The 23,473-nt window shown below is 38.7% G+C and overlaps 1 protein-coding gene across 1 annotated transcript in view; it reads left to right on the forward strand.

The window, feature by feature from the left end:
• Window positions 1-259: 259 nt before the first annotated feature.
• The window catches only part of EMC2 (ER membrane protein complex subunit 2), a 38,917-nt gene continuing 15,703 nt past the window's right edge, over window positions 260-23,473 (forward strand). The window contains exons 1-5 of the mRNA XM_065628335.1: window positions 260-314; window positions 4,778-4,891; window positions 8,116-8,180; window positions 12,727-12,812; window positions 15,638-15,695. Of these exons, the coding sequence (XP_065484407.1) occupies window positions 275-314; window positions 4,778-4,891; window positions 8,116-8,180; window positions 12,727-12,812; window positions 15,638-15,695 (363 nt within the window). The 5' untranslated portion in view covers window positions 260-274. The remainder of the gene's footprint in view (window positions 315-4,777; window positions 4,892-8,115; window positions 8,181-12,726; window positions 12,813-15,637; window positions 15,696-23,473) is intronic.

Below are 23,473 nucleotides of genomic sequence, written 5' to 3' on the forward strand. Positions count from 1 at the left end.
ACCCCCCGGCCACTGCGCTCTCGAAACGAACACGGATTAAACCCAAGAGCCGCGGCGGGACAAGTGGCAGCTTTTCAACTCGCCGTCCCTGCCGGCCCGGGCTGCGCGGGAGCGGGACGCGAGAGCCCAGCGCGTTGAAGCGGCCTCTTGGCGGCCCGGGCCGTGCGGAGCCCCGCGGCCGCCCCGGGCGCTGCGCAGCGGGCGGTGCCTCAGGCCGCCCCGCCCATGCCGGCCGGGCCCGTCACGGCGGCGCGTCACGCGGGCGGCCGCCAAGATGGCGAAGGTGTCGGAGATGTACGACGTGACTTGGGAAGGTAACAGCGCGGCCTCCCGGCTGGGGCCAGCGCCGGGCCCGGACCGGCCGGCCCCCGGGCGCAGGGTGGGGCGGCGGTGCCCGCCCCCGCGCGGTGCCCCCGGAGTCCCGCTGCGCGGCGGGCCCGGGGCAGGCCGGCGCCCGTGCCCCGGAGCCGGGCGGTGGCCGTACCCAGGCGGGGCCGGCGGGCGGCCGCTTGGCAGCTGCCGGGCTCCCCGGGCTGCGGGCGTCCGGCCGGCACAAGCGCGGCGGCGTTGTGTGAGAAGCGGAGTTGGCGGCCGGTGCTTGCGCCCTCGGCGGGCGGCGGCGCCCACCCGGCCCTCCCGCCGGCGTGTGGCCGCCCGGAGGGCAGCGGGGCCCCGTGTCTGTCCCCGCTGCGCGGCGGGGAGACCTTCCCCGCTTGGAGCCGTCCAGCCGCCGCACCGCCCTGCCGGGACTGACCCGGGGCTGGGGAGGGGGGTGCCCCTGACCCCCCGAAATACAAACACAGCGCTTGCAAGTGAAAGCGGCCTCTCGGCTGGGCCAGCAGGTTGTGTCTCAGTCCACTTCTGGAGAGCCTGAGAGTTACCTGATGTTTTCCTAAAATTTGATCATGAGCGTTTGTGGAAGCGCCCTCAGAAACTCTAAAGTGACATAAATACCTTCTGAAGTTGACCTGTCATTCTGAATAGTTCTCTTGTAAGCAAGTGTATGTTCAAATGCAAGTTTGGTAGAGTCTGCTATTAGGAATAAGTTACTGCTTTTCCATAATAATTTTATACATAAAGGAAGAACCTTTAGGCAGGTGATCCAATACATACCAAACATTATACAGTACAGGAGATAATGTAGAATGTAGAGACAAGCTACGTGATTTTTTTTTTTAAATTTATTTATGTGCCGCTAATCTGCGAATTGAACAATCTAGGGGAAGGAAATAAAAAATTAATAGAATAATTTCCTGAGCATAGGTTGTTGGTTGGTTTGATTTTTGTAGTAAGGGCATAAGAGGAAGAACGTTGCATGGGATGGATTTTAGCAGATGTCAGTAACTTCCTCATCAGAACTAGTGCCCAGGCTCTTTCCTGCATTGTCTCCTGGAGGACTCTGAAGGAAAACAAAATGTAATTTGAAATATTCACTTTTCAGCTCAAATTGCATTAACCTCATAAAATATTTTAGCTGATATTGAAGAAAATAGTGCTGTAACTGGATGGTTAAGGATGAGGGGGACTTTTTTGCCAGCGTGTCTGGTGGTTGGTTTATATGTGGTTTTGCTCTGATGTTTGGTTGCATCACTGTGATGTCATTAGACTAATTTAGCACTTTTGGAAAAGATTGGTTGCCTCTTATGTATCTTGTGAGAAGGTATAGCAGTTGTGAAGCTTAGCTTGAATAGAGAGCAGGCAGGCCACTGTATGGGAGGGGCAGTTGTATGGAGCATTACTGGTGTAATTGTCAGGTTTTCCCAGAAGCTGCTCTAAAAACAGCCTGTATAAAGAACTTTCCCAGTTTTTATTTTGCTTGAACATATATTGTTGCAAAACCCAGAGTTTTCATAGAATCATAGAATGTCCTGAGCTGGAAGGGACCCACAAGGACCGAGTCCAACTCCCGTCCCTGCATGTGACAACCCCACAGTTCACACCATGTGTCTGAGGGCCTTGTCCAGTCTCTTCTTGAACACTGTCAGGCTGGGGGCCGTGACACCTCCCTGGGGAGCCTGTTCCAGTGCTCCACCAACCTCTGGGTGAAGAACCTTTTCCTGATGTCCAACCTGAACCTCCCCTGGCACATCTTCCTGCCATTCCCTCGGGTTCTGTCACTGGTCACCAGAGAGAAGAGGTCAGCGCCTGCCCCCCTCCTCCCCTTGTGAGGAAGCTGTAGCCATGATGAGGTCTCCTCTCAGTCTCCTCCAGACTGATCAAACCAAGTGACTTTGGCTGCTCCTCATACATCTTCTTCTCCAAATCCTTCGCCAACTTTGTAGCCTCTTCTGGACACTTCAGTAGCTTTATATTTTTTTTATCTCATGGCAGCCAGAACTGCGCACAGAGCTCCGGGTGAGGCCGCACCAGCGCAGAGCAGAGCGGGACAATCCCCTCCCTGCCCGGCTGGCCGTGCTGGGCTGGATGCACCCAGGACACGGTTGGGCCCTCTTGGCTGCCAGGACACACTGTTGGCTCAAGTTCAACTTGCCATCGACCAGAACCCCCAGATCCCTCTCCGCAGAGCTGCTTTCCAGCATCTTGTCCCCCAGTCTGTATGTACAGCCAGGGTTGCCATGTCCCAGGTGCAAAATCCGGCACTTGCCCTTGTTGAACTTCATGCAGCTGGTGATTGCCCAGTTCTCCAATTTGTCCAGATCTCCGTGCACGGCCTCTCTGCCCTCGAGAGTGTCAACAGCTCCCCCCAATTTTGTCTCATTGTCAAACTTATTATTCCATCAAGTCCTGCATCCAAGTCATGTATGAAGACAGATCATTTCTTTTGGCTTCCTGTAGACTGCTTGCATGTTTTTAGGGAGCAACAAACATCGTGGCAAGTGCGCCTGCTTCTTTGAACCCACAGTGTTTTGATTTATATGCACAAAGCTTGCTAACTTAAGAGAACCTAATACCGAAACAGATATTTCAGTCATTTGGAACCAGCCTGTATATGTGACAGGACTGATTGTAATTAAAACTAGACATTTATTTAACTCTTTTTTTCTTTTATTTTTTTTTTTAAATCCCTGATTGCTACTACCCAACCTTGTATTATGTGCTCTATGTAAATCTGCCTCCAAGACTTAATTTATTATTGGCTGACACTTTTGATAGCTTTCTTAGTAAAGAAGTCATTAAGTTTGACAACATTGTAAAAAGCCTTGCCTAAGTTCTACTGCAATTTTTAACATTTTTGTTCACCTATCTTTTATTTAAAATTCAGTATTTGTAAAATTAGTAAGCCTCTTTAATAAAGATTCACATGAATGAGGACATTTATTTTTACTTTGTTTTTTCGTCATCAGCTGATATACTATGCTCTGTCGTGCTGTTTCTTTCCGTCACTGTAAATGCCGTATTTTGGTGATGAATGGTAGATGTGTGTTCTGTCAATACACAATTCAGACACTATTCCATTTAGAATTACACTCAAATGGAGGCATTGATAATTTCCAAGTAAATGAGTAGGTAGAAATCAGACAGCTTATTTATTTTTATGTGTTTAGCTTGTCAGCCTTTGTGAATGTTTTGTCTTCTCTCACATTCTTGCTGTCTAACTTTGAATTTCCAGGGACTGTGATGTGTCTAGAACCATTTAACTTTACCCATGCAAATGAAATGTAACCCTGTGGTGGTTTTGGTTGAATTTCAAAATACAAAATGTAGCACAATAACAGTCTTATGAGCGATCCGAGATCAACTCAGGTAGATGGAAGGAAGCTCAGTGCTTAATTTTTACTGTCAGTTATGTTAACTATGCATTTTGAAGTGCAAGAAAAACTGACAGTGTTTAGATCTATCGTTGTGTTTGTTTTTCCAGCTGTTGTGAAGTTTAAAAAAAATATTGGCAACAGTTATTGTGGTACCTTCATATTAGTAAAACCACTATCTAGTAATGAAAAATATTTTTCTTAAATTTCCTCAAAACTTGCTGTTGTATATGGAATATCTACATATTTATATATGTGTATGTGCATATAAAAATCACATTCTTAACAATCTCCTGATACAGAGGATAAATAAAACCTAGGCTAGGGTCTGCTCTCTAGCTGGCTCCATGAGCATTCTTGCTCTCCTGGAGCTCTGATTCATAGTAAAGGTGCTCTTGAAACAAAATTCCTAATGCTAAAATAGACCATCTTTGCCGTCTTACCTAGATAAACAGTGATAATTTTTATACTTTTGGGTCCTTCGTAGTGTAGAAAGCCTTCACTTCCATGTCTGCTGTTCTTGAGGCTCCTTTCCGTAGGAACGTGTAGGTTCTTTTTAGAGTGGCAGTTCACAGCATCTTGCTTACACTGGTAAACGTGAGCAGTGATTGGGTTCTCATAGTTTTTCTAATACTTCAAGTGAAAATTTATTCACCTAGAGCAGAAATGCCATTTTAGTATTGTTTGGAAATGTGACTGTGAAACTACTTGAGAGAAATCTCTTGTAGCCTATTTTTCCTAACCATGGGTAATGTGCATTCAATTTTATTATTTATTGGATAACTAAGTGTAAGGTTTTTTTACTGCATATGCTACTAACCTGAGAGACTGCAAACTCAGAAGTTGAACTGATTACATTAGAGCATGAGCACAGTTTGTGTGATACCGTTTCAGAGGTCTCATGCCCCTATCTGTTCCCTAGTAGTTAATATTAGTAGAAGTCACTTTTTTAGATCTGTTGCTCTCTATACACATTTTCCATATGCACGTTTTCCAGAAATAAAATTAAAATTCCATTACTATCTGGAAATCTCAATAGTTTATTTTTATTTTTTTTCTCCCCTCAGACATGCGTGATAAAATGCGGAAATGGAGGGAAGAAAACTACCGAAACAGTGAGCAGATAGTGGATGTTGGAGAAGAATTAATTAATGAATATGCATCTAAACTTGGAGATGACAGTAAGAAAACAATCATTATTTTTAGAACTTTCATTGTCTGATTTTGTTTTCTTTTTTTCAGCCTCTATTTTGTATTTCTGTGTTGCCTTTCTGTATCTGCTGTTATTGATAAAATAGATATTATTTTCTTTGTCTAAGAGGCTGCCAGAATTCCTAGATTTCTCTCCCAAATATGGACTGCAGGGAGAAGAGGGGTAAAAATTACCTACTAGAACTGTTAAATTGCTATACTGGTAGTTAGACCATTATGTGAAAACTTAGCATGAAACTGTTATCTAGGTGTTATTTGGCTGATTTTCTGTTCTTCAACACTGTGGCAAAAGTTGAAGTGTATCTTTTTGTAACAGCGAAAGCTATTCCTTAGTCAACTCATACCTACCTCAAGAATTAATATTGATGCTGTTTTTATTATAACATTACATTTGTGATATTATATTTTAAGGTAAATCTAAATTTCCACTATTCATGAAATTATTATTTTCAGCAGATATTAACTACCTTATACTAATTTCAGTAGGTAGAGGCTTGGATATAACGTTTCATACTAGAAGATATTTGTTTAGAAACATGTCACAATACAATAGCAGTCTTTACCATAAGCATAAAATTTAAAAAAAGGTATAACAAACAAGGTTGTATAGGTTTGGTATTAATCTCACATAGGTTTTTATTTTAATGCTCATTCTTCTTTCTTCTTTTTCCCTTTTTTATAATTCAGGTGATTTAATATAGACATTTCGTAATACATTTCTTTTCTAGTTCTTTCATTTTATTAACTGCTGTCACAAATAGATTTTGAGCAGCCACAGCAATGCATTGTATTTACTAGTAAAAGAGTATTCCATACAATTAACTTTGCTCAGCTTTAAGTTAACTTTAATTTCAAATAATTTCAAACAATTCACTTCAACCGGTGTTCCAGTAATTAAAATCCCCATGGTCATTTCAGAAAGACACTTTGCCTCCCTGTCTTGTCAGATGAGGAATCTTTCAGTGTTGGGTTTGGGGCTCTGCAGATAGGATTTGTTTTATATCGGTGCTTTGCTCTGGTTCTGTCTTATCCCCTCTGAGCTGTAAGTCTGTTCTGGAGTTCTTTCCATTGTAAAGAGCATGGCCACTGCAAATGTTGTACTTTTATGGATAGAAATACATGGATAATCTCCCCAAAGTATCATGTATTGAAAACACCTCTATGCACAGCAGTGAGTCATGAAGTGCATTTGGAGATTCAGGGCCTGAGGACTGTAACTGTGAGGAACGTGCTTGTTTTTAGGCTGTGTGGGTCACCTGAATACACCCCCCTGCAGGAGGGTTGATGTAAGTTCCCTCTGCTTTAGAAGAACTTTGAGAACTAACCTTTATTTTACTTTCTTCATACCACGTTACTACAAATTTATGAGAATTGTGTTTTAGTAAGAAATTGTTGAGGAGCTTGATGCTTCTCTCAGACCTTACTGACGCCTTTCTGAAACACTGTTCTCAGTAATACAGGCTGAGTCGTTCCTTTCTTGTCAGTACTGAGTTTGTCCTTTTCGAGTTAGAGGTATTTTATTCTTTCATAAACTTGACATTGAGGATTCATTAGGTAAATGAGCTGCAATGTTCCCAAGGTTCTTAGCAAATGCGTAAAAGTATATGAATTTTATTGACATATTTGCATTCTGTTTGTCTTTAAAAGTAGTATCAGAATGACAAGAAAAACTGACAACCAAAAAAAATCCCAAATACCTGCAGCAGACCTAGAATTCTTTCTTGGGTAGCCATGGAAGGTGAATGAGTTGTGTATGATGGATGTTCAAAATGGCTAATTTCAGAATGCATATAGAAAGGAAAACAATTATTTGGACGTCTCTGTAACTTGCCTCCTCAGGCGGAAGACATCCAATGTAATTGGGAGAAAAAAAAAGATTCTATAATTATTAGAGTTTTTAAAATAGAAACAACTTATCGATTATTCAGTCTAAGGGGTGGGGCTACTATCATCCACAACGTAATTTTAATTAAAAGTTGGGATTTTCTTCTGGACAATCAGTAGTTCAAAGCTGTAGAGCTGGACTTCAAAGTAGAGGTATAAGACCTTTGGCTGCTCCTTTTTTTTTTTTTCCTAAGCTTGAGCAAGAAAGCCCTAATACAGATTAGAAAAAAACACACCCCTCTGGACATGTCACTTGGTTCTCTTACAAGTATTCTTTTGCCTAATATCTGACACTAAACTGTGCTAGGGTTAGACTATCAAAGCAGAGGTGTGATCAAATGGGGAGAGCCATTTCATAAACTATAAAAGTATCTTATTCTTGCGTTTACAATTTTTTTTCAAAAACATGTATTTTATATCATGGAAATATGTTATCTGTATTTTGTCTGTATCTGTGTATTTTTACATTAATGGAAAAAATGTATACAGTTGTCTTACAAATAGTTCCAATGGGAAAGAAAGGTTACAGGCAAATTAAAACTTGTTCCTCTTTGTATACTTAGCAAGAAATAGTAATTTCTTTAAAAAATAGTGGGAAATCATATAATAAAAACTATTTTTTAAAATGACAGGCCCGTTGTTATTTTTATTTTATGTTTTGTTTTATATTTTTATTTTGGAAGACATTTGCTTCTGTTTCAGTTATATGCAATATTGGGTGCACCTAGGTGGGTTTACTTGAGTTCAAATGCTTTGTTCTTCTAATTCTTGTGTTACATGTTTCCCTCTACTATAACCTCTCTTTTCTGCACCTTGGGTAGCTACACCGTTAAGTTCTTTACATTCAAGAACTTGGTAGGCCTAGAACAGAAATAATGTCATCTGTTATTGATTTAGAGAAATCGAGGAAGAAGACAACATTTGTAGGATTTGCAGTGAAAGAGTGAAGGGAAATGTATTTTCTTTCTAGCCCAAATGGCTGTTCTCCAGGTCCAATCAGAGAGCAAGTCCTAATGGGGATCTGTTTAGAAGACTGCAGCTATAATGTTAGGAAAAGCAGAGAGTTAGAGCTTTTTTGCCTTTCAAGATGTGAAAAGGTACTTTGTTACTAAAAGCAATAAAATTGCTTAAATGCATTTTTAATTATTTCCAGGAGTTTCTTAAAATGTCCCTATCTCAGTAGTGATCCATGTGAGTAGAAGGGGAAAAATACACAGACAGAATTCATTAATCTCATTTACATTGTAGGTGTTTCCCACTGCCTTAAGAAAAATCAATTATCTGCATTTAATGTCTCTTTTGTGTCCAGTTTGGATAATATATGAACAAGTGATGATTGCTGCTCTGGACTGCAGTCGAGATGATTTGGCATTGGTAAGTTTCCAAGTTGACTTTTCCTTCAAACCTTAATTTTTCTTCCTGGGTATGTGTTCCAGGTAGTTCTTTGGACAGTTAGAGGTTATTCTGTACTCCATAGCTTGGACTTGTAGAATATCTATCAAGAAATACATTGCTGGGAAGAAACCACCTCCACCCACCTTCTCTAATGTGTAACTTTTGTTTAGGCAGATCATGTCTCTTCCAATAGCCATAAAAATATTTACAGCTGCTCGAGTATGGGCTAAATGTCAAGAATAATATTGAAGTTGCCATATTGTACAGAGAGTGTTTGTTTATTGAAAAACTCTCAAATTATATTGAGTTTTTTTGAATGTTTGGAGGTAAAATGTCCTGTCATGTCATATGTCATGTTGGCTATCATAAAAAAAAGTCATCGACATATAGGAGCAAGTCTTCAAGATTAATAAGGAGCTGGACTGCAAAATGTATAAGAAAGGGCTGAGAGATCTGTTAAGTCATGAGAAAACTAAGAAGGGGTTTTATTGCTGTCTTTGAACATGGGCTAATGGGAAGGTATAAAGGTGGAGATAGATCTTTGTAGATGTGCAGCAAAATACAAGTGTGAGAGACATAAGCTGCAACAAAGGAAACTCCAATTAGATACTAGGAAAATGTTTTTAACGGTGGACTTAGTGAACACTTTGGGAAAAGCGGCATAGAGAGGCTGTGGAATCTCCTTTGGAGATGCTCAGGAGTGGACTGGGATATGACTGTGCACTCACTTGGAAGCTGGCTCTGTTTCGAGTGGGGACTTGGAGCAGGTGACTTCCAAAGGTCTCTTGCAATCCCAATTATTCAGTGATTCTTGATAAAAATATTGTTAATAGTTCAGGTACTGGAACAGGCTGCCCATGGAAGTGGTTGAGTCACCATCCCTGGAGGTGTTTAAAAGACACGTACATGTGGTGCTTAGGGACATGGTTTAGTGTCAGGGTCAGGTTAACAAGTTGGACTCAATGATTCTGAGGGTCTCTTCCAACCAGAATTATTCTATGATTCTATAATGGATATTTGGGTTTAGTCTGTTTGTGTGCCAATTTATTTGAATTATACAAACAACAACAAATGAGTTTATTTAGAACTGTTAACATCTGTTCACTAGATTAAAAACAAAAACAACAGCGAAACAAACCAAAAAAACCCAACCAAGCTTAGCTAATCCTTTAAAAGCAGCAACTGAAGAAGGCAAAAGTGTGTTTTGCAGGCAAATTTTAATAATCTTTTCATCTGTCCTTCACAAAATGCTGAGGAAAAAACCTTGAGCTTGTCTTGTGCCCTGAACACCGGCAAGCTTGAGCTTATTCTAAGTAAAAAGGAAGATATTTCAGGAGTCCAGGTCTTTCGTGGGGATTACTCTTCCACTGCCTCGTTCTCTATGATGTGGTAAAATACCCCATAAAGTCATTGAGGTTTACGTGATGTCATTTGGGTAAAACTTAATGGTCTGTGGTATACAAGGGGTCAGACTAGAGGACGTAGTTGAGAGAAGGGCAATTTCAAAGTAGGCAGAACTAGATAAGTTCCTCTTGCATCCCATATGTGTATGGTAAAATGGAGTACGCTGGAAAATACAGCACAACATACTGAACTTGTCATGAACCCACTGAACTTCCCTTTCTTGTATTCCTCAGAAGAAAATACTGTTGTAGTACAGCTGTCTGTTTAAACAAAACGAAACAGACTTACTGTTTAAATAAATATATTTCTGTGTTCTGATTTATAGCTAAAACAGTTTTAGTCTTTATTTTCAGGGTCTTTTTAGGAAGACTTTCACAAAATTGTTGAGGGAGCCAGTGTTGAAAGATCAGTTGTGAAACACTGTTTTTACTAACCCTGGCAGGGATTTTAAATCTCATTTTCTGTGCCCTCTAAGGAATATTGCTTGAGATGAGGGGAAGTGCAACATTTTATATGCAACTCAGAAAGGAGGTTAAAAGCTTAGAGGGAAACTTAGTTGTGGTTTGGTTTTTCGTGTTTTTGTTTGTTTGATTTGTTTTTGTTTTGTTTTGCATTTTTAAAAATTTGATTGATTTATAATAAAGGAGTAGTTAATTTGAACAAGTCAACATCATATGTGGCTTTTTACTACAGCTGTAGCCCCAAAGCAAACAGCTTTGGAACTTCTGTTTTTAGCAGTGAGCTTTTGGCAGCTGTGACACATTTTGCTTAGGGGGATAGGTCTCATCTGCTCCGAATGAGGAGGCTGAGATAGTTTTCAGAGTCATTTATCTGACTTCTGTTTTTTTTCTTTTTCTTTCCTTTTTGTATTGCTGTTGTCCTCTCTGGCCTGCACAGAATGAATGTGTGTAACACGTGTCCCTGCTGCAGTCAGCCAGTTCTTTCACGTGCCTTTTGATGAAATTGCCTTTGGTTGACAGGCACTTGCACCACCAGTGTTTCACATGCTGAAGTTCAGATTTATATTTCTTTGCCTTTGTCAGGCCTTTAGAGTTAAAAATTGACATAATTTAAGAAGTCAGAAAGCAATTTAACTGCAAATTAAGTTTTCACATAGAAATTAGTTTTACCATTGTAACTGCTGAGTTTCTGAGAGAATCTCGGAAGTGGGTTGTTGACATAGTGCAGAACCAGTCCTTAGTAATTTAAATTATTATGGGGATTACAGGTTAAATTTAAAAAGGAGACATTCCGAGCTCCTGAGTCAGAACATTTTGAAGATATAGCTAGTGTAGTCTATTCATGCACTTGTGTTTTCAAAAGTGTTGCAGCGAGTTGTTCATCACTGTCTCACAACTTTTCATGTCACTTTTTTGTGCCTGATGTTTTAATCTACAGAAGTTTATTTTGGCCTCGTGGCTGCTGTATTCAGTTGAATAATGATCGTGTCGTCAGATCTAATGTGAACAACTCAGGTCTTGTAGGACTCCTGCACTTGAATGCTACTTCATCAACTTTTTTATATTATCAACGGGATTTTTCTAGATGTAAAAGTTGATCTGCAGATTGTTGAGTTGAGTATTATTGCAAATGTTACCATTTTTAACATTTAAAAATTTTATTGGAGAAAAGCAGTACATGTTTTTAGATTGAAAATCACTGTCCTTTGGGATTCCCAGACCACTGGGCCACAGAGGGGGTTTATTGTCTGCAAAAGTTCTTCTTAAAATCTAGAAGAATGTTTGTATGGTAAAAGCTGGAATGAAACTACTTTTCTGGAGTTCTGTGCAAGTTGTCATGTCTCTTAAGAATGTTCGCAGGTTAGTTCAGATGTCATGTAGTGTGCTGCTAAGTACATGTAGTTTTTTATGACTGTTGTCCAGAGCAGCAGTTGTTCACCTGGACATCACTCAGAGTGCCAGTAAACTGTTTCTGTGATAAACCTTAGTATTGCTATGTGGAATAGCATTGTTGAGGTCTTGGTTCATTGGAAACTAAGATGAACATGATGAAAATAGTCAGTGTTTAGTTGAGGCTAAGCATTACTTCTTTGATTACATTTCCCTTTCTCCCTTCTCTTTTTGCGTCTAGCAGATATGCGAGTATTTCTCTTTGCTGTGCTCTGACAAGCTGTTTAACTATAGAAACAGAGAAGGAATCTACACAATTTTACTGATTTGCTTCTGTATTTTTCCATGGCCAGTGGATGTGATGAGATGGAACAGATTATGTAGATAAGGCCTCTGCTAGATCCTTAGGTCTGAAGAACAAGTTTATAAATAAATGCCTGGAAAAGGGGGTTTCTGTGTGAAGCTTTTAATGGGATTCAAACCACTGGTCTTTTTGAAAGCCTGGGGACTGTCCTGCCTCCCACCATAATGAGTCAGCTACAAACTTTGCGATGTGATCTAGACACATTCCTGATATGGTTAGAGCTAGTTTGCTCTGGGGAAGTTGTGACTCAGTCCCTCTACCAAACATCCTTTTTGGCTAATCCAGAGAAAGCTGCCTATAATGAATTCCTTTTATCCAGCCCATGTGTCTCATTGATTTCAGGAGTTTGAAGCTATTCCTCTTCTGCCAGCAGGCTCAACCCAAACCAGTGACAAACATTTTCTTTGGATTTCAATTTTTATTTTAAAAATAAACACAGAGCGTAGTATTAGCATAGTTTGTACCATTGCAAGATATCCATTTATTAAAGAAGCATCACATAAGCTCTTACTGTCTCTATTTTGTGTTGTGGTTTTTTTTTTTTACTATATTGTGTTATTTTGAGGCAACTAAGAACTAAGTAGACTTCAAGTTTTAATAGTATCAGAACTGTTTTAGTAGGTGAGTTAAGCTTTCTAGACAAATAACTTTTTCCAAGAAGGCTTCACTATCTAGTGACCCATATGGAAGATATTTATTAGAATTAGTCTTCTAACAGACAAAGTTTCAGTTTCTGAGGTTCTCTTCATCAATACATTTTATGGCTTATTTCAAAAATTGGTATTTGCTTTTACTTAGAAGTGCCATTTCAGATTGTTGAGTTCATCAGCCAAGGACTTTTTTTTTTTCTTCCAGCTTTGTGTAGATAATTACATTCACAATAATATTTTTTGTTTTATTTGTATAGTTTTGTCTTCAGGAGCTAAGGCGGCAGTTTCCTGGGAGCCACAGAGTTAAACGATTAACTGGAATGAGATTTGAAGCTATGGAAAGGTAAAACCTGAATTTAAAAAAAATGTACTTTCTTTCTGGAAAGATGCTTTCTGTTTCTTAAAAAGGAATTTGTGCACTATAAAAACATGGCAAAGCAACACTGGGCAGTTTCATTATGGAAAATAATGATGTGCATGATCATGTTACAATGTTTAGGTGTTTTTATTGCATTTTTGCATCTACTATGCAGTGTTTGATTTTTGCAATCTTCCCATCAGACTTCATAGATAAAAAAGATCTCTTACTTGACAACATAAGTCATTATACAGTAAAACACTAGGCACTGTTTTAACAAAGTCTGAGAGGTATACATTTCATATACAGGAGCATATGAAAATCAGTAATAACATCTTTTGCCTTTGTTGTTCTCTGATTACTGCAGTGCATAGCTCTTTTTGCTTGTTTTCTCAGTGCGAATAAATTGAATAATTCTATTAATAAAATTATTAATTTATCATTAATTAATAAGAATTAAATCTATAGAGTTAGTTATGGAAACAACTCAGAAAACATACCTAATAGAATGGCAGAACCTAAAAGTCAGACTGGCCTTTTTGAAATGATCTATAGAAGGCTTATAGCATATGAAATTTAACAGGAATTATTAAAATAATGAACAGCTTAAAACTTTAGCATTTTCCAAGAGGAATGACCTCGGGGGTTGAGGTTGACCTTTACTGTCCATCTTTCTCCTTTGGATACAACTTTGATATCAACTTTATTTTCTAAAGTACTTGTCTTGGGTACTGAGAAGGTCTTTCAGCTTCCAGTGCCTTTGAATGCTGGCAAATCAGTTGTATGCCATATTTTACATAGACTTGGTGAGATTTAGAGCTTTTGGGCCATCTTGATAGGAAGGAATTGGAACGTAAAAGTAAACCCCTAAATGCTTTTTTTTTTTTTGGTAGTTTTTCTTTAGCAGATCTTCTTCATCCATTACATCCTTGCAAAATTAACTTTGGAAATCTTATTTGATATGAGCCACCAATGAATGTCCATTGCTTGGATCAAAAAGGGTGGATAACTGGATTCCACAACCACAGGAGCAGCTACACATTCCATGTTTCACTCTCGCTTTATATCAAATACACGTTTATAAGGAATTTCCATGAAATTTGGCTCTTTCTGTCTTGGTTTGATGTAGCATAGGAAGAAAGTGAGGGAATGGCAGCAGATTCCAGCCCTCCCCACCCCCCGCCTTTCCTGAAACCTATTCAGAAGTGTGGAAGATCATAATTCTGTTAAGGCTCATGTGACTGCATTGAAGATGTTATTGCATGGGAACAGATCTTTGTGGGAGATGCACAAACATTATGGGTTGTTACAGCAATCAAGTGAGATTGAGCTACAGCTTTCCAAAAGTGCTCATAAAAATTCTCGATAAAATATCTGTCAGGTTAGGTCCTTGAGACTGGAATATCAAGGAAGCAGAGATATGAATGAAAGCTGAGGTTTCATCTTCATAGATTTTCTCAGAAGTCAGAGAAGAAAGAGGCTTCAGCTCTAGTTTGTCTTGAACAGGAACCCATCTGCAGGAGCTCTAAGCCATGCCCTGGAGAAGCCTGTCTCTCTCCACTGACTATAAATGCAGCCTAGGGAGACTTAGGCTGGAGGCATCACATCTTCAATTGAAGAAGTCAGCTTCTTGTTAAATTCTAGGTGACTTCTAGGAGTTGCTAAGGTCCTGCCTTCTCTAGCAGGAAGAGGAAACAGGGAAGAGCATCCCTGTAGACTGAGGCATTGCCGTAGGCACCAATCAAAAGAATAGTACTCCGTAATCAGTCTTGTAAAATACATTTGGTAAAGCAGAGAACATGAATACAGCATTTTACAGCACGTCTGTAGCAGTCACCTTCTACTCCTTTCTGCTTCTGCACTTCCTTTCACACTTGTTCTCATACCTTATGGTAACCAGACCAGACAGCTGAGCGATGCTCACGTCAGCGGTGCTTAGGGAGCAGAAAGAGTATGTAAAATGGATGTTCCAGGGGAGAAGGGATGTGTGGCATCAAAGTCAATCAGCGGTACCTCTAAGAAACTGCTTGTCAATCTGTACATAAAAACACAAAGTATGTCCTAGCTATGTGGTGACAGTACAACAGCTGTGTAGTCAAATGTGATTTGAATAGAATTATTTCATTTGTCCAGTTTGGGTTCTGTACAGAGCTCGCTGAACACACAGATCTCTTTCCCAGAAGATTTAAAGCATTTATAGCAGCTGGAGTGGCCTGTTTCGAGCATACTTGAAATCGCAGAATTAATTAATAAAACCTATGTAGTGATGGTGGAAAACATTTTCCTTCAAGATTTATGGTATAGTCTAGGAGTGGACTCTTATGAGAATCCCCCCTGTGTACTGTATGTGGCTGCTTATACTTCATGAAATCATAACAGAAGAGACTTACGTGGAGTTTTAAATTACAGCAATGAAGTGATTTTGGATGCCTTCTCAAATTTGGGGGTTTCTGTTTCTTGGGAGAGGTGAGAGTTGGGATGTGATGATTGAACCTATTGGGTACAGAAAAAGAGAGAACAGACAGGAGAGCAAGAAATCCTGTGTCTAAAAAAAAAAAAAAGTAATAGTAATAAATATAAGTTGCTGCTTGAATAGTATTCCGTGAGGCAATTACCGTATATTTTTAAATGGTGACATGAAACTCTGCTTTTCTTATTTAGCACTCACTTCAGAATTTTGTATGAGTAGAGTTTGCTTAAATATATTTGATATAAAAAAATGTAGGAGGGTTATTAACTATTGCAAAGACATTCACAAAGTTGGGAGTTCTGTCTTAGCAGAAATAAATGTGCATTATTTCTTTGAACAGGTATGATGATGCTATCCAGTTATATGATAGAATTTTACAAGAAGATGCAACTAACACAGTAAGTTTAAAAGATTTTTCTGAACTTCAGTGGTTTGTTGTTTGAAATTGTCGTAACATTTTGTGGGTTTCACTGTGGAAAAACATATGTCTGTATTATTGTATTTGTTTCCCTTTGTTTCCTAGTATGATAACCTATGCTGCCTTCATTAGAACAAATGAGATTTGTTTCATGATGAGAAGGTGTCATGTAAATACCTGCTTAAACACTGAATTTAGAAGACAGGATTATAACTAGCAACCTTTTCAGCAGTATTAGTAGGGTTTAGATAGGGCCTTTCAGCTTTTCCGTTTGCCCTGAATATTCAGTGTTTAAAAGGCCGGTATAGTCTGCCATGTGTCTTCTGTCTTCCTAATGATTAATCTTACTTAAAGATTGTGTGAATACACTCAGGTAGTGCTTGAATAGCAGTTGATTTCTTGTCTAGTAGACTTCACTAGCTTTTGAATCAAACTGCTATAAAGCTTGCCAATTGTATAAAACAAAATATGAGACAGGCTGTACTTTTAAGCATTTTTTTGAGTACTGTGTAAGGCACCTTTAGCTATTAGATGCCAAAGTGAGAGTCTGGGGAAACTTGTAGCAATATATATTAATGCATTTTTTTTTCCACAAGGATAAAACTAGAAATATGGAGAAACTATGGAGTTTCAAATTTTTATATCCCATGTTACAAAGTCAGTTAATTATTATTAATCATTGTCTGAGGGTATATGTTTGTCTGCATGACTCGGTTTCAAGGAACTGATTCCTTTATTGGGTGAACTTCTATGTACATGTAATACTTGGGATATTGCAGATGTTTTGGCAGTCTCACGTAAACCTTCTTGGTGTGTTCGGAACCTCTGCCTTTCTTCAGTCAGCTTATTTGATATGGTCTGCTATTCAGGAGGGGAAAACCCACAGAAACACAGATAACTGGGGGGTAACTAGGATATGCCAGAGCTGGATAGAGATAAAGTGCCATCACTTTAACTTAAGTAAACCATTAAAAAAAAAAAACAAAAAGAAATGCACCAAAAAGCCCCTCAAAACAAAACAAAAACCAACAACTAAGAAACACCCAAAACCACAAAATTATTTTCCAGGCAGCACATCTGTAAATGTTAGTACCAAACTGAGCACTCGAAGACAGTGGCAGATTAAAATCTGTGACTTTTAGCAGTGATAGAACTCATATTTTTTTGTGCAAGAGTAATATGAAATATTTCAAATTTTCTCTCTTTTTTGCTCTCCCTAGAGCAGTACTACTTTATGTTCTGTGAGACAAATGTAGGTGATCTGCAGTTGTCCTTTGAAAGTCTGTAGTGTTTTTGAGTAGAAGTTTGAGCACAAGGTGTCTGCAGTAAGTGCCAGTGGATTTTATCAGTGTACAGCCCAGAGTTTCAGAGACACCAAGTCTTCAGAGTCACGTTAAAACAAGATGGAACCCATCTACAGTGAAGCTACAAGAACAGGTCACCTGGGCGCACATTTTATGACCTTCTGCTGAAGCCAATGGGAAATGGAGCACCATGTTACAATGACTTCTGTGGACCACATGTGTGTTTTTGGCAGTTCTGCTCTTCAGCTGTCTCAACATGGCTAACATCATCTGAGTGGTTTGCTGGATAGATTTCTAAAATGAAATGATATATTTAAATAAGTAATATCCATGACTATTACCTAATTTGGATTTCCTCCTTAAAAAATCATAAAGATCCATAAAATGGTAATATTTAGAAGCATAAGATGTAAATATTAAAACAGCTGCATGATCTATTGGATTTCTTAAGATACGAGAACAGAAATGGAGTGTTAAATGCAAAGCAAAGGTTCGTTCCTATATAACTATAGAATAGGTTGGCTATGGCTCGTATGCGAAGAGTGAAAGTTAAATAGGAAGTTTTGATAAATTGTCATGTGCAGATTTCTTTGTGTCTTTTACCTGTTAATATTTCCATGCACACATGTGGCTGCTGTAGGAAAATAAATATTCAAGATATAAAAAAAAAACCCCTGTTGCTGAGTTTGTCTTGGCACTCATAGCAATTTCTCCTGGTCTGCTGACACATGGAGTTGCTTATGTACATTAAATGTTTTGGCAAGTGCTGTAAGTGGAACATAGACATTTGTTCACACGAATCATGTAAAAATCATACTTTGCATTGACTGACAGTTTCAAATAGAAGCACGCAAAAAGCTTTTTCAAAAATTATTTATTTTAGACACCTAGCAGACTTTTCCGTTATGAAAAGTGAACTTTGAACTGAAATTGTATCACGAACATTTACACTTTCGGATGAGGTTTTCATGCATGCAAAATGCCGAAATTAACAGTAATTATTTAATTTCTCAGGATAGAATTCAAAGTAGTCTTTTTTTTTTTTTTCCAAAGATGACCATCTCTCAATGTTTTAGCTTGCTATGAGCTTACTTACTGAAAACGATGACTCATTTGACAATGGAGCAATGTTAATGTTGTCACTTCAGAGATCGTGTTTCATTTTTCGAAGCATGTAAGTTCTTAAGAGTCTGTCCCTTCTCTAAAGAGTTCAACATTAATGAATGAAATGTGACACCTGTGAACAGCACTTGTGTGCGTTTTGATAGGATAAGAATGGGAACCTTTTCCATTTGTGTCCATTTTGGTTGAAATGAAGGGTTATTAGAGCTGTAGCTGGCAGATTACTCTATTATTAAAGCTACATTTTCCTTTGTAGGGCCTTTTTTATTAATTAAAATTTAATGTAGCATCCAATTCAAAATCCTTACTGGTGCTGAGCAGCAGCTGAGTTGTTTGTAGATCTTCAGATAAAATGCTTAGACTGTTTCTCAGAACAAAATAAGAGGGGCATTGTTTTTTTTAGCAGAGTTGGTAGAAAGAACTTTTTAATTTCTTTTTGCTGTGAATGTATTTCATTGAGAAATCCTCACCCTGCTCTGCTTTGGAGGAAAGCCTTGGATACCAACAGGAAAAGAGCTCTTGGTAGAATGCAGCTTTTATGATAGTAAGAGAAAAACACCCAAACTGGCTAAGTTACAGGCATTTGAAAGTCTTCACTTCATGTTCTCAGTAGAGACTGTTGGAATTTCTGTTAAATTTATCTTCTTAAAACCCTGTTTGTGTGGAGCATGATCTATCCCAGGCTACAGAGACTAAGTGGGGCTTCCTTGCAGTTGCTTCTCGTGGCTGTAGGGCTGTGAGAAAGCAAACAGACTCTGATTTTTTGAGTTGCACCCAAGTGATGAGCAGAAGGGAAAAAACATCCAGAAGGAATTGAGTAAAAAGAGAAGGAAGTAGAACTGCGAGGAGCAAAAGGGAGAGGGACAGGTAATGGATGGTCGGGTGGTTTGCTGACAGCAGAGGTCAGGTCAGATGTACAGGAACAGATGGCTTGAGGGATGGATAGGAGATCAGAACAGAGGGACTTGTATTAACATTTAAGTCTTGGGTGCTTTTATTTGAATTTCATTTTTTCTTAAAAAATCACGTTTTGTCTTGAGGCACTGTATTTTGTGCTGTCAGTAAATAGCTTTGAGACCTACTGGTGAAATGTCTCTTACTCCCTGTAGTACCTGTTGTATATGAGTTCTGTCAGTAACTGTTTTAGCTGTAATAGTGAAGGCGTATACCATTTGAATGCTGCAAGTAACCAAACTTGTTCTGCAAAATGGAATTTCTGTTCTTTCACTAAAGAAAACCCAGGTGCACTTCACACCTTCTGGAGATAAGACTACATGCTCAAGCATGCTACTTAAAAAATACCAAAAAATGCCTGCCCTTAAAATGACTGGTAGTCTTTTGAAGTAGATATTAATAGTTATTGTTTAGCCATATCTGTTGTAAATTCAAACAATACAATGGCTGAACTTTTATATAATTTTGTAATACAAAATGTAATGCTGCATTCAAACCCTAGGCATTTTTACATCGCAAGGTGATCTTCACAGTCTTCTTACTATCTCTGTTAGTGGTCTGGGTACTACATTAGGGTTTATGTTTTGGGTGGATTGCTTGTGTAAAGTTCAGTAGGAAATTTGGAATTGATATGTCCATATTTTCTATTTGATATATAAGTCCTCATTTCTGGGAATGAGACTTTTACATGAGAACCTTACAAATGGAAGTAGCATCTTAAATGTGTTTTTTTTCTCTCATTTGTCTCACAACAGCCATGCGAGATGAAACAGTACTGACATTTTACATCTGGAGAGCAGATGAAAGCCCAGTTCTGCAAAATTAGTTAGGACTCAGTTCCTAAGCAGGCAGTTAGCTCTATGATTTTTCTATTGATTTCAATTCTGTAATGAATATGAAATGAAGAATTTTTAAACTCTGTGTACGTATCTGTATCAGATTAAGTTGAATGTCTTTTTGCATTATTTTGCCCTGGCAAAGATTCTGCTTTTGAGGAAAGCCCTTCTTGAGGTGTCCTGTCCAGGAGCATGAAGAAGATGGAGTTCCTCTGTTCAAGACTTAGGCTGGTGTCTAACCCACTCCCCTGGCAGAGCACTTGGTCAGCACCAGGAGAAAGTGAGATAAGACACAAAGTTCTGCCCCAATTCTAATCCACAGAAAATCTGATGTCTTTATTGGGATAATTCTGCTGTTTCTCTTGCTTTTTCAACTAAGCTTTTAATACAAGAAGACACTATATATGCTTGCTTAGCTTAGGGCATGTGGATAATCTCATTAACTTCCTGGGTCTAGTAACATAATTGCGTGAATGAAGAATTAAAAATAGAATTTTCAGAACACAATGCTGTTCTGGCTGAAGCTGTTGTCTTGAAGGGTTTGTAAAATACTTCACTAACAAGCCTGTCTTTTATGGGAGCGGGCAGGAACAAGTGTGTACGTACAGTCACATGAAGTTACACTTTGTCAGAGTATTTTGAGATTCTTTTTCTAGCCAAGCTGGACATGTTTCAGAAGAGGTACAGGAGGTGGTTGAAGACATATGGGAATCCAGATACTAGAAAGATCCAGAGTAAAATCTTAGGACTGTGTATCATGTAAATAGGCATCGGTGATATATAATGAATATCTGAGTTCGTTCTTCCTAGCATTTTCTTATGCATTACTACCTTCTTGACTGTATAAGTAACCTTTTTTCCCTAGGTCCTTGTCTCTGGTAAACAAGATGACAATAATAAGTGCTAAGTCTTAGCGTTGGATATCTATTTATCATCTGAACAGTGATAATTCTTTAAAACTCCTGCAGTAGCTGTGCGTTCACTTTGAGCAGCCAGGGACCTCCTGTGAACTTCTCACAGGCTTTGTGCATTTATCTACAGGACACTTAAGTTGCAAAAAAAGAAGGTTGCTCACCAAGTGAAGTATCTACTAATAGGGGGGATTTTCTGAGGTGACATGTTATGTTTCATTAAATATAATACTAGCACTGCCAGGAAAGATGCAACTAGTCCTAAACTTAACTATGCATGGTGGTAGTTTTAAGTGGAGTCAAAAAAGATGGTTTGGCACTGTGTATGGGACAGGATGGAGCTGATGAGAGGTGTGAAGAGCTGTAACTGCTGCTTCAGAGGGTTCCAAAGGAAGACTCATGGTTGAGCTGGGGATGCACTATGTGCATCCTAAAGAAATGCTTTCTTCTTTTGACAGAGCATCATTTATCATTGTGAGGTTTTTTAAATTTCTGATAATTCTGAAATATCTGATAAGATAGGCAAAGTGAGACAGCAGAGTGCATTCCAGCATTTTTTCCATGTTTTATTTTTGTGACCGTAGCACTTTTAAATGTTGGTGGAGATTTTGTCCCTTGTAATGAAGTATTTGAGAACAGAAGAACTGCTATCCTGGAGTCATGCCGAAAGTCCATTTTACTTGTCCTGTTTCTGACAGTGACCAATAGCAGATACAAGGAGATATGTATAAGAATGGGGCCGTCACAGTGTGTTCTGTTTGTTCTGCCAGTTTCTATTCATCTTCATGTTACAGTTTTCCTGTGCCAGAAGTGGTAACTGGTTTTAATAGCTCTTAGTTAAATTTCTGCATTGATTTTTTTTTTTGAACTGCTTTTTGAATTTGTACAAGTTTGGTGTGCGTGTGTCTACAAAATCATTCAGAAATGAAATTTCGTAATTTACTCATGAATTGCGCAAATCTCTTATTTTCGTTGTTTTTCAAACCTTCAGTCTAACAACTGTGTTTGATACCCTGGTCAACAGTTGCTTTCTGTTCACTTTATTCATGCTCATGATTTTAGGGATCTTTTGCATTTTTCTTTCCTCTAAGCTGAGAAGTCCTAATCTGTCCAGCAGTTCTTGTTGCCATTCTGTGCCCCAAAACCCTGCTGCTGTTCTGAGTGTCCATCCTGTTTCATTTCATATTTGGATGAGGAAGGAAAGGAGAGAACTGCAGTTCGTATTAAAAATGAAAGAGCATTATGGAATTATACAATGGCAAACAGATGCCACTGCTATATTCTCTTCTATGTTATTTTCTGACAGTCCCAGTATCACAGTGTTGTGGGTTTTGGGGGGCGTATTTTTGTTTGTCTTTTAAGACCTCTTCTGAATATTGAACTGATGCTTTATATGTAAATATATCTTTATTGCAACTCCAGCATCTCCTTCCTAAGTGGGCAAATTCAGGCAGCTTTTCTGTGTAAATTAAATTAGCATTGCTTTACTGTATATGCAACCCTTTGTCTAGATTAAATTTCAGGGGCTGTTTTATCATCCTGACATTCACTGTTGTGAATGCTGTTCTTTGCCATTGACTTTTGTTCTTTATGCTTGCATAACTCATTATCATCAACTAACTTCAGTACATCACTGCTAATTCCCTTGTTAGATCACTTCTGAAGTTGCTGAGCAGTAGTTTTTAGTGCAGGTGACTCTGGGATTCTCAGTGCAGAGAACTCACTGATAGACAATAACTCTCTTCTATTTTATATCTTTTGACTAATTTATTTATCCACATGAAGACCTTCCCCTCTTACCCTGCAGCAGCTGAATTTCCTTCAGAGTGAGAGGTCTTGTTGAAATTATTTTTGAAGTCAAAGTTGACTTTTAAATGGATCTTTATTCATCCACACTCTTCAGGACTCCTTTGAAGAGCTCTGGTAGATCGGGGAAGCCTTACTTTCCTCTGTGTAAACTGTTCTTGCTCTTCTTTGGTATATAACATTTTTCATGTTTTCTAATTCCAGACTGTAGCTTTTTAGCCTTTATAGGTCCTACAAATGTGCTGTGTGCTGATGTTAGACTTTGTGGACGATTGTTTATTGGATTCCCCCTAGAGCTCTCTTAAAAAGTTGTGTTCACCATTGCTGCTTACGCCTTGACATTATCCCTGAAGGAGCAGCTTCACCTCAGCAGCTCTGTGCCTGCACAGGGTCATTTGCAAGATTTGGCCTGATTTAACTGTCTCGCGTGGTTAACTTTGAAAAAATTCTTAGTCTGGTAAGAGCACAGTTGTTATTGTGACTGTATTCAGATTATGTGGTATTTTTTGACGTCTGTGTAATTCCTTCCCTTTATCTTTGTTGTAATTGTTTACACGTCTGTTTGCATTCACATATTGTAATTTGAAGGAAATTATTTTAATGTGTCAAACAGACCAAATGCACATTTTCTAAAATGTGAAGTCATTGATTAAAAACAAATCAAAAAAATTGAAGGATTTCTTTTTAAGGTGCAGAATATAATTTGTTTAACGCTTCAGCAGTTATACAGATCTGAAATGGTTCCTTTCTTAGAGGTGTCAGTCCCTGAAAATCCTCCTACTAATACTTTCTTTGCAAGCGTGAAATTTAGAACAATCTTAGACT

Source organism: Caloenas nicobarica, chromosome 2 (genome assembly GCF_036013445.1).
Source record: "Caloenas nicobarica isolate bCalNic1 chromosome 2, bCalNic1.hap1, whole genome shotgun sequence".
NCBI classification, from domain to species: Eukaryota; Metazoa; Chordata; class Aves; order Columbiformes; family Columbidae; genus Caloenas; species Caloenas nicobarica.